Here is a 14,328-nt window from a genome sequence, read left to right as displayed (position 1 = left end):
CGCTCAAATAAGATCTGGAATCGTTTCTCACAAACAGTATATTCCAATTATATGCTGTCAAACATAATATCACAATAACTGAATGTTAAAATGTCTTTTATTTTACCAGAGTAGAAAGCCATCTTTTTTTTCTGCGCAGACCTTCGTCGCTTTTTAAAAGATATTTCAACTAGAGATGTTTATTTAGTTTATTTTCCCCTCAATTTGATTAAAACCTCAATTTTTAGGTCACAGTTTTTCTCAGTTTAATATATGATTTGTGTATTGACAAAACAAACAAAAAAAATATTCAGAAATATATATGTTTTTCATTAACCCAATAAACAAATAAAAATAAAAATGTGATGTAATAAATCAACAAATACTTCTTAAATTGACCACAATTGTTCGACTCTTTAAACATGAAACATACCGGTTCTGGTATCCAGTAGTGATGTAACGATTCCCAACAATTCAGTTAATTGTGTAACAAGTTTTCTCTCATTTCAACAACAAATCATTCTCATGATTCAATGAAGATTCAAGGATTTGTTTTGTTTTTTTCACTGTTGCTGAGAAAACGGGCTTTAAACTTTAAACTGTAAACCATTCTCCAGACTTCCCACTTTACTTAAAAAATAAAAATAAAAAAGTAATCTGTTGTTGTTTATTTTAATGAACACATTTTTTTTAAACACACTGGACATTTGACACATTTTTCAGTCAAATGTTTTCGCAGCATTGAGTCTATAGTTCTCATATTTTCAAAATAAATGTCTGGTAATTCTAACATTTTATTTCCTGAGTTTTGTCAGTTCTTCTCTGATTAAATGTCAGAGAAAATCCCTCAAACTGGTTTAGGTCTCGTCTGTCTGCGATGTCTTTAAAAGGAGGAGTCTTCATCTACAATGGAGTTCTCCAGGGATTTATTGTCAGACCCCTTCTTTTTAGAAGAGAGTAAATTTGAAATCAAAGAACTTGAGCTTGGTAAGAAGATAAAGCAAAGCACTTTCTGACAAAGCAGAAGATTAATGTAGCTTTCAGAAAGACTAGAGTCTGAATGGAGGACGGATTTTAATAAGAAACAAATCTGAGAAGATTCACTCATCCACCATAGCAGAAAACGTTTTTAAAACTGGACTTTAGTTTTTATAAGTTTCCTCTTTTAATCGAGTAAATTAGCAATATTTGAGATAAGTGACACATCTTCAGAGAAAAGACTAAATCAAAACGATCCGTTTTACAACTTTTTTTCTGCAATAGAACTATCCTGACGGAATGCAAGTCTTCACCAGCAGAAATAATTATATTTCTTTGAATAAATACATGGAAGCTGCAACTTTAGAATTTCAAAATAAAAGATTTAGAAAAGAAAGACGCGTGATGAGATAAACTTCTGGAAAGCTGCCCTTTCTGGTGTTTTATTTCCAATTTCAAACCGACGTCCACGTCCTCCTGGATCCTCACACACAGAAATTACAGGTTTGACAGCAGCATGGCTCTAAAGTGGTGCACAGCAGAGGAGGATAAATCAAACGAAACACACACTTCCTACAGTCATAAACAAGAAAACAAAACTAAGGCAACATAAAAAGTCTTTGGCCCTTTAGATGGATACACGGTTCGGGAAAAGTCAGTCAAGTTCTGCTGCTTGACCTGATCCAGAATGTCTTCTTACAGCGGAGCAAAAGGATGACATCGATGTAACCAAAGCACAAAAAGTGAATCTTTCTCCATGTTTTCCAAATTCAGCTTTCATTCATTTCTGCATTGATCTTTGCAACATCAAACATCCCATCCAGCATAAGAAATGCCTTAAAGGATTTTTCTGTTATTTAGGAGCAAAGCATCTGAAGCATTTACTATTTTTGTTTTTGTAAAGATCTAGAAAAACGTATTTCTTCTGACTTTCCGCTCAGCTCCTCCAGATGCAGGCAGCATCGCAAACATCTCGCTACACCGGTGACGCATTTTTGCTTGTTTTATGTCGTTTTGCACATTATAGAGGCAACAAATGTTTTACACGAAAACAGAAACATGAGGGAGATCAGCAAGTCGGGAGGATAAATAAAAGTTGTTTGTGGAGTTGTCATTGAGAAGCATGGAAGCCTCCCGTCCCCTTAATCGAAATATTCTCAATTTGAGATTCTATGGATAAAAAGAAACACAGGAGCGATGTCAGCCAACAGAACCTTTGTTTTCCTGCTCGGGTGAATCTTTTTTCAAGATCGTTTAAACAGCAGAAGACAGAAAACTTCCTCTCAACATAAATAATGAGCATCTGCTCTCAATGATTAGAAATAAAACATATATAGTCCATAATCTGCAGCTGCTATAGGCGATTCTGCACAAACAGATGTATCTACCCGCTCCGATCTGCTTCGTTCATTAATTGGGTTCTTGGACAAACTTTACTAGAAGTTGAATCATTTCTTTTTTTAGCATCAAAGCACAAATTTCTGCTAGTTAGCGGATCAATATCATCTTTACTGACGACATTACCATAAGATATGGTCTCTTTAGGTCCAAACTCTCCTCACCGAGTAGATTTTTGGATGCATTTTCAATCTTTAGCCCACATTTCTATTATAAAATCCTAAATCTTAGCAGAAAAAAGCACATTAATAAACTTTTCTTTCTGGAAACTTTCAGAAGCAGGTTTATGTTTCAGTGATTTCCTATTCCTATATACAAGCATGAAGCACTTGTGAGAATCCGTCGCTAAAAGACTGTCAGGTCTTCAACGATTCAATATAAGACTAAAATCTGCCCTGAAATTACCAGAACAAACTGTAAAAGTCCACGTTCGGCCATCTTTAAGCTCGTATTATCATTACGGGTGAAGCAGAACTTGATCCTAATCATGAGATCGACCATCTTCTGTGAATCAGCTGCAGGAAGAACTCGCATCCTGTGTGGTCGGATCACACAGTTTGGTTTCTAAAACGTCTCACAGGCAGCTAACGGCTGCTACTTCCTGTTTGTCCAGGTAAACCGATACAACGACAGAAACTATCTTTAGGAAGGAGCCGGTCTAAAGTCTCAAGTTTGAAAGGAAAAGGAGACGAAAAAACAGAAAGGGAAGCGAGAGAGTCCATCCATGAAACAATCTTTTCCTACATGACTGACGCAAAAAGTTCAGGAAGTGACAGAAAAAGCGGCTTCAGTCTCTTCCTATAGGGACAGTTTTATGTGCATCAGGAGGCCAGCTCGTCTCTGATCCGCTTCTGGTCAGTCGATTCCTTCAGCTTTTTTGGGATTAACTTCAGGGAGCAGCAGAAGTGTCAGCTGAGGATTCACACAGTTTTCCGATGAAGGCAGTTAGAAGCAGACCAGTTAACATGATTCACTTCAGGTCATGATGAAATAAAATAAAATAAAAAGATTCCTGGGATGAGAATAAAGGTGAACGGAGGTGATTCGCTGCTGCGCCTGATCTTCACAGTAGAAGTCTGATCTGGTTTGGGCGAGAAGTCGGGCCGCTGCGATGAAGCGCTGACGAACGGTTGGAGCGTTCCCCCTCCTGTTACCTCTTCTCCTTCAACATCAGACGGAAATTATGGAGCTGGTTTATACTGGTGGATAACCTGGAACAAGAATACATATCGAGTTGTATTTACCACCAGCACAACAATGGTACGTTCCATTTCAATGACGTCCCTTGTAGAGGAGGGAACTTTGAGGCACCTCACGATACATCTGTCATGAATAATGTGTTGTGGTGCATTCACACCGAACGTGATTCTGGCGGCAGAAGTGGCCAGCTCCAATGTTATTCAATGGCCCAGATTGAAGCCCCGCGACACAACGTGAGCGACCGGCGCTGCACAAAGACCTGCCGGCAGCTCAATTTGAGCGGTGAGGCGCGAAATGTAAATACCTGAAGTTTGACAGGTCGCTGCATCACATCATCCAATCAGGAACTCAGCTTTGGACACAGGACTTATCCAGCGACTTTTCCAGCGGGTAGAATACTATCTACAAGCGTTTATGTCCTGTCACAGAGCACGTTTCTCTGACTGCAGCCAGACAGCCTCCCGGACCAGCGGGGCTCGCCCGCTCCACTGCGGACACCGTGGAAACCGCAGACTTTGGAACCGGGGAGTTGAGATAGCGGAGTGCATGTGGGAACCGGGGAGAGCGATGGAAGAACATCCCACAAGCAGCTGCGGCGTCAAGAACACGTTTTTTGACTGAAGGCGAGCAGAGAATTCACCGCACGGTTTGTTGCGTGATTCCGTTCAGTGTGCGTAACATACGTAATAGATAGATTTTTCTTGCTTTCGTCATTCAAATGTCCGTTGACGGTTTCAGCCGACTAATTTTTACATGAATTCGGTTTTGAGCTGTTCAAAGTTTTTGGTCAGTTCAGAATGAGGCAGTTAATGCATAACTTATGCTGTTTATGCGCAATTATTACGTAAATCTTGCACAATTGTGTGTGATTTTCGCAGGATGCATAGGTAAATTTGTGGCTTTCCACAACCATTCCACATTTATCTGACTGACTTTTCACGCATGTACCACCAATGTAGAACTTTTAGGCCCGATCCGAATTCTTCCCTTTTCCCTTCCCCTTCATTTAGCCCTCCAAACAGAGTCCTGAAAAAATAGTGTCTCATATTTCAGGCGTCACTTTTGTTTGATGGCATCACCAATAATCGCTGGTCCGCTAGTGTTAGCGCGGAGCTTCCAGCAATTTAACTGCCCCTTAAAATGGAGGCGAAGGGAGAAAGGAAGAATTCGGACTGGACCTTTTATCACACTAAAATTATACATAGACGCACAAATCACTGATGAAACAGCGCAATAATCACGGTCGGTTCATTCATTCGTGTGACAGGTATATAAATAAGCTGCATGCGACCGAGGCATCACTGGACCTCCAGGTGAAGCGGTGAGACCACCTACCTGGCAAAGCCATTGATTAAGGCAACGATTTCCTGCCGTGTGAGCTGGAAGCCCTTCGACGGGCTGCGCTCTGGAAGGTTCTGGATCTCCTTCTCGGAAAAGAGGATCTTCAGAGCCGTGCCCAAACCCTGAGTCTACATAAAACACACAAGAGCAAAGGAGGGTTTGATTCCAGCTGCTTGAAAATATCCTAAAGAAAAGTCCATGGTTGATTACACAGTTTGAATGAAAAAAAAGAAAAATCTTTAAATGATTTGAAGGGAAAGTTGATTTGTTTTAGCCGCTCATCTGTTCTGGGCGGGATGGACAGCGGCCATGCAAACCTTGATGGATATTATTAGGCCTGAACAATACATCGCACATTTATCAGCTTTGTAATTTCAGCCGGTCCAACACAGTATCAAAAAAGATGGTTTAAATTGTAGTAAATTGTTACTTCAAATGTTTAAACATGCAAACATAATCTTATGGCAATTTTAACAAATGAAATGGAGCCCTTTCTGCATCTGACCAAACAGATGGACCTCTTTCATGTTAGATACTCGTCTCCTGGTAGACGTGGGTCCTTTAGAATATAATTCAAGTTCTGTTGAATTTAATTAAATAAAAATGATAATTTAAATGGAAATGATGTATTAATTGTTTTGCTATTTGGTCAAGTATCACAAGTCATATCATCATTGCAATACTGATGTTTTACTAATGCAGTGCAGCCCTTTATATTATTGATGAAACTAGATTGATTCATATATTTTCAGAAAATCCTTGTTAAACAAAGAAATAAAGTGGATCAAATAATAACACTGCAGTAGAATAGTGACATTGTTGTCATTTTGGAACAAGAACTGGATTTTTTATAAATGCTATAATCCTAATTTGATTATTTCTATGTTCACTTGTTGTATTTGAACCAGGTCTTCCTGGTTCTCGTCTGTAGTGTGGTGGTGATGTGCCAGCGATGGCTGGAGCAGGGAATTATGGGTACAGGGTCTTCATATTCAAGTTTGAAATCTTAATTCTGGAACCAGGCGGTGAATGCGGTCCCTGAGCTCAGACGGTTGGCACAAAATAGGAGAAATTAATTAAATTTTTGAAATGTCTTAAAAATATTGCTTTAAAACTTTGTCACATTAATATGAAGCTGAAAAACTTCCCAGAATAGTACCAAAAAAAATTCAATTTTAGCAAAAACAAAAACCTTAAGAATTAGTTTTTACCAATTTTAAAATCTAAATTAAAACTGAATAAAAGACAAGAACATTTTTGTGATACTTTGACCCCAAAGCTCATCATATTTGTTGAATCCAAACTAGGCCAAAATTTAAAACATTATTTTGAAAAGTTACAATAGTCGTATTCCAGTGAACTGTCAATGTTTTGAAGGCAAACTTTAGATTTCTATTTAAAGAAAATTGATGTTGGGTGCAGGGGGGGGTCGAGGGTATTGTCCGTGATTTTTATCCGTTTTCTTTTTCAATAAAAGTACGAATTATTTTTTATTCTGCAAAACACTTTGTGCTAATTTGGTAGGATAAGTGCTTAATAAATAAAGTTATGTGATTTGAATGTGTTTTAGAACTCCTTTGGATGAAGAAGAGGGCACACAGGAGTCTCACTCTGACAGAAATAAAATGCACAAAACACGTTTGTTGTCAGCAAAAAAAGTTTATAAAGTTTTATCTAAAAAAGGGAGGAGCAGACATAAACGTGAGGTTGACGATGGAGCGGCGGGTTGGACGGACTCACCTGCAGTTTGCCCCACAGTCGACATTTACTGCAGCCCACACAGTCCATGATCCTGGAGATGTTTTTGAAGTGCAGACGGAATTCCTCCTGAAGAAAGAGAAAAAAAAAATCTGATCTTTGGAAAGACATCCCAATAAATTTCATTCATATTGGCTCTAAATAAATATATATAAATTCAGTCACAACTTTGACAAACGCAGCATATTCTGAACTTTACTGGAGGAAAAACAGTAAATAGAAGTGAAAGGCTAAATTATGTAAAAATAAATATTCACATCACAAAATACAAAATGGATTTCCAAATATTACTAAATTAGACTGAATTTCCTTAAAAGTGAGACCAAATAAACACTTTTCATAAAAAATATTTAGATTCTCATTAATCCATCTGCTGGTTTAACATTAGTTTACATTTTTTTAAATATTTAAATGTCTTAAGTGATGTAAAACAGTAATTTAAAAATCACTTTATTACACAATCTTCCGGCAGGATTTACCTTTAATGTTTTGGCTTCTATTTTGTTTCCAGCAAACATGGACTTCTCATCAAAATGCATCGGGAAAGCTCTGGGGAAAAAAAAAAAGATGCAGCGATAAAGTCCTGAAACTACCACATGTTCAAATCATTTCAGAAAACTAAAATGTGAAAACTTTATTTCAAAAGTAAAGTGTATAATAAAATGACAATAATAACTGCAGCAGGAATCGGAAGGATTAAAATACTTTCAGCATACATACCTTTTTAAAATCAATTTATTTTTCTTGCTAAAATCATTTGTTTTACAGTCACTGGAATATTCCTGTTTACATGTTTTCAAACATATTAAAGAGGCGACGCTATAAATGGCAAATAAAAAAAAAAGATAAAAGAATGTTTTTTGTTAGGTTTTGCCTAAAAATACAAGTTCCCTGTAAATTTAATTGAATAGTTTTATAAAAGTTTCTAAAAATAAAGCAACTAATGTTTATTTGATACTTTGCTGGAATAATTTTAATACAATCATTTCAGCATTTTAGGAATGAGATGATCAAATAATTATGTTTTCATGGCAGCGTCTTATTACGGATGAGACTGGAATATTGTTGTGCATGTAAATGTTACAGACAGTGAGGAATTCTGGGTAACTAATGTCAGCCAAGACATGGTTGGAATCACTGGAGAGGTCTTCAGTTAGTTTGGATCTCATCTCACAAAGAGATTTTACTATAAATGTAAACGATTCGTCCTCTAGAAGCTCAGACTGACGTGGTGTACCACAAGGCTCCGTCTTTGTCCCACACTTTTTAATATGAACATGCTTCCACCTGGTGATGTCATCAAGAGTTATGAGGACGACATTCGAATTTGGAGCTGACGACACAAGACCTAACCTAACCTTTAAAGATGCACCACGATCATCTTTGTATCCATTTTAAATCATTATCAGTGGTATTTTAATTATACTTATGCCATTTTTATCACTAAAATAATTTTTAAAAAACTGTCGTTTTCAGGGAAAATTCTGCAAAGTGTCAGGAGTTCATCAGAAATTCTTCTCTCAGTTGGAAAGTTCCCCTCTTTGTCTCTGAGAGCTCTCTGTTAACACTTTCTCCTGCTAGCTTACAGCCCCTCCCACCCCCAAGCTAACATTACCAGTGCAACGAAAATGGCGAGCAATACTATAGCTATCCAGCCTTTTATCACAATCATTATTCTTACTGTTATTTATTTATTTATTTTATGTAAAGCACTTTGAGGGGTTCTGCATCAGGAAATGTGCTCTATAAAGAGAATTTCTGTCTGTCTGAATAATTGGTGTGCTAAAAAAAAAAAAACTGAAGGTTTTGGCTCTAGCTGATCAACATTTCCTCAGTCATGTGATTTTTTGTCGAGGTTTCAGGTTAGAAGAGGTGCAGATTCCTTACTTGATCTGGTTAAAGATGTGCAGCAGCAGCTCCTTGGTTTCTCCGTCCTCCTGGGCGTTCCCGGTGTACAAGTTGACGATGGTTCGTTCGAAGTACGGCGCCACCTTGTAGAGAGCCCGCAGCTCGATCAGGTACAGGAAGTAGAGGTTCTTCAGCCGGCGGGTTCCTTCTCCCTTCGTCTCGGCCGTGTCAAAGCGTTGCCGGAACTCCTGGATGTTTGGGCCCCAAACCGTCCGGCCCCACCCCTCTGTCAACACAAACGCCACCTCCTCACGTCACACTTTGACGATGACGGTCAGGTGTGAATCAAAGGAGATGTCGGGCGTACCGTCCAGCAGGTACTCCGCACACAGGTGGATGTTGATGCTGCTGTGGAGGCCGGAGATGAGACGGTAGAAGACTCTTTTCTCCAAACACAAACCTAGAAGATGGTTAGTATTAAAGTTCACAACCATTTTTAGGGCTGGAAATAGTCACGCCATATGAAGTTTGGCTGCTTAAAAGCTAAAAAATAATCAAAACAAACAAACTTACATTTCAGACCAATAAAGTTTAATTCCACGGAGAGTTCAACCGGACTTTCCACTTTATTAACGTTAATTAATGCATAATTAAGCATTATTTAACTCTTAAATAATGTTAACAGACAAGAAATGATTCAAAATACATTAAATATACTTAAAATTGAGCCAAATCGAGTTTGTGTTACAATACTGACTGTAACTGGGTTGAGAAGTTTTTTTTAGAGTGAATCGGAGCAGAATTTCTAAACTCCATGAAGCAGATTTCATAGAGTAGTTTTTAGGCTTAAAAAAAAATTAATGAGATTTATTTGTATTTATTTTGTAAAAAGGCTCTTGTTGCCTAAAACGTGGAGTTCTCGCACCTCATTTTAGGCAAATTGCTCAATTCTGACTTTGGTTTCTTCAGTCATACGGAAACTACTGTCCAAGTATTTAAAAAGATGAGTGCTATTGGACATGAACACAAGAGGGGGTGAACAGTGTTGATATTGAACCTTTTTTTCTGCTTTAAAAAAAATGGTGCTTTTAGGACATTCTTGAAAATGCGTCACATGCGGTGTTACTGTAGTATTAAGAGTTTTTGCAAGCAAAGTTTAATAAATGTAAATAACAAAATATATTTTTATCAAATTAATACTTTCTTTTTTTAATTTAATAAAGCCATTTGTTTTACAGAGTTTAAGTAATAAAACAGATTATTTTTCTTGTTTCTTCCCTTCTGTTTGACATTCTGTCTTTCACTGACGTTACGACACTTCTGGTATTGGGTTTCTCCCCCTCCACTTCCACCGGATGTGTGATGAAACCCTTTCAAAGATCCCAGCCGACACAGACAAACAACACTCGGCTTCCTTCCTGATGCGTTAAAAAACTAGACATGTCGCACAAACATCAGGAGAAGCACAAAACCTGAGAGCCTCACCTTCAAGCCAGTCGTAGAAACCTTCTCCTGCAACAAGGAGGAAACAGCAGATTGTTTAACACGATTAAAACTATGTTCATGTAAAGACGTGTGTTTCACTCACCATCATCGTCTCCTGAACACGCAGCAGCAAAAGAAAAAAGAACGAGAAAAAAAACTTAGTTTCTTGTCCATAAAAAAGTTTTAAAAAAAATAATTACTGGATATAAAACAGAACACAGAGAAAACTGATTTTTCACCAACTAAATAGAATCAGACACTAATATGATAAGATAGTTGTAGTATTAAAATGCATAACAATATTTTTGACATAAAAATACAAGATTTACTGTTTATTTAATAAACTTATTTCAGAAACACACAATATTTGAGGCTAGAGGGATTTTCCCAGATTTCTGGAGGCACTGACATCTTTTTGATTACCCAGCAGGCATTGTGACATCCAGGAATAGAACAAACCAGCACAGGTTGAAGGTTCAGACTCACCTCTGCTGGGAGCCAGAGGGTTCAGAGGTCGGTACACGGATCTGGGTCTGTTGGTACAAAAACAAACTGAAGTGAAATCAGGATTTTTTTAGGATGACAAAAAAAAAAATCATTCTCTGGGATATTATTAGGAAACAAACAATCGGTGCTCTAATGTTTGTAAATTACAAATAAAGGCAGTGTGAACATTTTTATTCCTGTTCTCAATAAAAAAAAGGCTATTAATAATTAAAAGAAGAAAAAAAAATCACAAATGTTTTCAGGTTTATTCTTAATTATGGTGAATTCAACCACAAATCAAAGTGGAATTATATCATATGACAGCTGTAGAAAATCCAAAGCATTGCTGGTGTGTGAGGAAGAAGCAGCCCGCCTGTGTCCTCACTTGAAGCAGTTTTCCTCATAGATGCTGTTCCAGACTCTCCAGGCAGAAGGACCTTGGTAGCCGGTGTATCTCTCCGGGTTCAGCAGCAGATCCACATATTCTGCATCTGGAGACGTCTCGTCTGAAACACAGGAAACACATTACAGCAAATGGAACCTGCTGTGTTCGAGAAGGACATCAATATGAACATTTAAATAAAAAAACTGTGAGCCGACTCCCTATTACTCACACAGCTGCTGTAATCAGATTACAACTTCTGCATTTACACTAACAATTAGAGATCAATTGTTAGTTGTTTAAGCTTGAGAAATCTTTGTACCAGAATAACAAAATATGTAATAAAGAAAGTTAGAAAATGAGTCCTAGTAGTAACCTTCTGAACTGCAACCCTCCTAAGATACTTTTTTGGAATCAATTTCAATCCCATATTTAAGGGTCTTACAACATCCAAAATAAACTTTTTTAAGCTTTTAAGTGTATTAACGCATGAACGTGAGCGTGCGTTAATACACTACACGCTGCAGAGGCCTGCTCTAGGATGACATCATGAAATGGGGGGCACCAACAAGGAGCGAAAGGCGGAGCCTCAAAGATTGAGTCGTTATACTTCCGTTGGAAAAAGAGTTCACAAAAATAACGCATATTTCATAAATAATTTGTTTTTTAGTGTCCCAAAGGTAATATATGATCATTTAAATGGATATAGTTTACTCTGAAAGGCTTAAGAAAAACGTGGGGGTATAGGCTTGTCTATAGCATGGTAAAGGGTCGCCCCCTAGTTGGCTATAAGACAGGCATGCCCAAAGCCCGGTCCATGGGTCGCATTTGGACTGTCACCAGCTCGCAGGCTCATCATAAGATCAATAATCTGCGGCCACCACACTTTCTAAGAAGAGTGTGTGCAATTGCTTGTTTGTGATTGGCTGAAAACAAGCACCAAAATCAAGTGGAAATTGGCATATTTAATCATCTTTGATAAAAATAATAATTCTACCACACATTTTATAGCACAATTCCTCATAGAAGACCTCAATGTACTTTAGATAAAAAGATTTTTAAAAAAATCTATGTTCAACATACAAGAGTGTAAAAATAAGAACAGTGATAATAATGCTTCTCACCATCCAGCTCACAAAAGTGATCCTGAGCATCGTCGTGTCTTGCCCAATCAGCAAAAGCCTCTTTACTTTGGTTACTGTAGCAGAAAAAATAAGAGAATCAAGAAAGAAAAATACAATCCATGACAGGCAGCAAATGTTGCATAGTTACATAAAAGAAAAGCTAACAAGCTAATATAGTCAACAGACATGCAGGTTTGGGAACTGAATAAACCCGTTTTTGATCATATCTGGATGTAAAACTTTCAGTATTTACTTTTCTCTTAACATTTATTTAACAGATTTAGGAGGATAGAAAAAACATGCACCCAAACTTTTTCTCTTGACTCTCAAACTAAACTTTATTTTCAAATTTCCACCAAACTTTTAATATAATTTTAAAATATATACATACATTTTACAAAAGTGTTATGGTAAAAGTATACTGTTCTGTATTAACCAAAATCTAGATTTTTTTTTTTTCTCTGAATAAACAATAACATCGTTTAATCATCTGATTGACTCAGGCTAATTTAAAAAGAGAACAAAAGAAAGAGTCACAAGTAAAAATAATAAAATAGAAATAACACATTTGAGTTTTAATGATCCTCAGAGAACGTCTTAATGCGTTGAAGCCGTTTCCTGGACTCTCATCTGGTTTTAAAGGCAAGTCTGAAGCAGAAAACTCCCCACTAACAAGTCTACATACATGTTTTTACACAACAGACTTTATTTTCAGATTTTCCTGTTTTACCAGACGAGCAGCTTTTGTTTCCCAGCAAATTTGTAGTAGTTGTAAAGTCTGATCAGCTCGATCTACAGTAGCTGCTGTTTGTAAGAAAAGTAACGTTTTAGCAGAAGCGTTTTTCGCTCTGAATAGAAGATGACAGATGAAAGGGGGGGGCTGCGCTCTCACCTCAGGGTGCTGTTGATGGCTCCCAGCTCTTTGGCCTGCTCACACTGCAGCACGTCTGACATGGTGCCGGCTGGCTGTGAGTACTGAAACATCACAGTTAGAGTCAAAGAAACGGCAGAAGATTTTGCATGATTTTGCTCCAAAAGTATCAGAAAATGGAGACTAGCTCTGTCAAACATGTGTTTCTATGATAACCATAAAAACAGCATGATTTTTTTTAACCCGTTTTTTGTTTTCACTTCTTCCTAAATCTCTTTTTTGGTCAAAATGTGAAATCAAGGAAGTCAGAGAGCTAAAGAAACAACAATAGCTGCATCATAAAAGATAAATAACATCACATTAAATTTGCATGTATTTGCAGGTGCTACAAAGCACAAAAACTGATAGAAATTCCTGTTGGCCACATGTAAAAACTGAAACTGTAGCTGTAACTCCAGGCTAATTAGTCACTCCATAAAAGTTTTAGGCTTCATTGTGTGTTGTCTTATAATAAAAATAGTAAACTAAATAAAGATGGAGGACATATTTAAAGAAAATCGCTGCAGACACAGCCGCGCTCAGAACCCATAAGGTGGTTTAGCCTCCCCATTCAACCCCTTAAGGCTGAGAGTCAAGAAGGGAGGGTTCCATTTTTAAGAGTCTTTGGTCTGGATTAGTCGACTAATTGACTATTAATTAGTCTATGGAGGCACAGTGTAGTAAAACTGAACAAAAAAATACATTTGATTTCATCTTGTTTTGATACCTTAACGAATGAAGGAAATAAGCAGCACGATTCACTAAGAGTTCGATAAACCATCATCTTAATAGTCTTTATTTTTAGTTAGTTTAACCCTTCAACACCTACAGCATCACCAGTGATGCTTAAACATAAAATCTTTAACATACTGTAACTTTTCAAGAGGTAAAACAATAATTCCAGAAGATTCTGTAGTAGAAAAGCTGCCTTTTTTTACAGGTTCTGAAGAAATTAAAAAAGAAAATATTTACATAATTTAAATTCTGAATTTATAAGTAAATATATTTGTTATCTGGTTTTACCTTGTTGTAGTTTCCAGACTTAATACCATCGGGGACTTTACTCTGTAGGACACAGATCAGAAAAGACATTAACAGAACAAATAATGCGTTTCTTTATCTTGATTAACTTTTTTTTTTTTTTTCCAATCAATTCATGACTATGTTTGATAGATCTATGTATAGATATACATTTCATTTGTCTTATTTAATTTGATTACTTAAAATAAACAAATGAAAAAAAAAGAAATAAATAAAAATAAAAAATGATGCAGCAATCAATTCATGATATAACAAGTTTGAAGTTTGATCAGCAAAATAATGTGACAGAAGTTGAACTGCATGAAGACCATGTGGCTGTGAGTGACCTCTGACCTCTGGGCAGGGCTCCACATGGCAGTCTTTGATGGAGCAGTGTCCATCATCAGGCCAGAAGGGAC

The 14,328-nt window shown here is 37.1% G+C and overlaps 1 protein-coding gene across 3 annotated transcripts in view; it reads right to left on the bottom strand.

Annotated features, from left to right (window-relative positions):
- Positions 1 to 1,373: 1,373 nt before the first annotated feature.
- Positions 1,374 to 14,328, bottom strand: part of ero1b (endoplasmic reticulum oxidoreductase 1 beta) — a 22,125-nt gene continuing 9,170 nt past the window's right edge. For 2 of the 3 annotated variants that reach the window (XM_024289920.1, XM_024289921.2), the window contains exons 4-16: positions 13,913 to 13,954; positions 12,872 to 12,954; positions 11,980 to 12,053; positions 10,859 to 10,979; positions 10,474 to 10,520; positions 10,091 to 10,102; positions 9,988 to 10,014; positions 8,870 to 8,962; positions 8,542 to 8,788; positions 7,134 to 7,203; positions 6,637 to 6,723; positions 4,891 to 5,024; positions 1,374 to 3,566 (exon numbers count right to left, since the gene is read on the bottom strand). In XM_024289920.1, the coding sequence (XP_024145688.1) occupies positions 3,506 to 3,566; positions 4,891 to 5,024; positions 6,637 to 6,723; positions 7,134 to 7,203; positions 8,542 to 8,788; positions 8,870 to 8,962; positions 9,988 to 10,014; positions 10,091 to 10,102; positions 10,474 to 10,520; positions 10,859 to 10,979; positions 11,980 to 12,053; positions 12,872 to 12,954; positions 13,913 to 13,954 (1,098 nt within the window). In that variant the 3' untranslated portion in view covers positions 1,374 to 3,505. Of the gene's footprint in view, positions 3,567 to 4,890; positions 5,025 to 6,636; positions 6,724 to 7,133; positions 7,204 to 8,541; positions 8,789 to 8,869; positions 8,963 to 9,987; positions 10,015 to 10,090; positions 10,103 to 10,473; positions 10,521 to 10,858; positions 10,980 to 11,979; positions 12,054 to 12,871; positions 12,955 to 13,912; positions 13,955 to 14,263 lie in introns of all 3 variants that reach the window. The other variant, XM_036213987.1, reaches the window with a different exon arrangement.

This window comes from Oryzias melastigma, linkage group LG1 (assembly GCF_002922805.2).
Source record: "Oryzias melastigma strain HK-1 linkage group LG1, ASM292280v2, whole genome shotgun sequence".
Taxonomy (NCBI): domain Eukaryota; kingdom Metazoa; phylum Chordata; class Actinopteri; order Beloniformes; family Adrianichthyidae; genus Oryzias; species Oryzias melastigma.
This window is presented reverse-complemented; position numbering and strand designations above follow the sequence as displayed.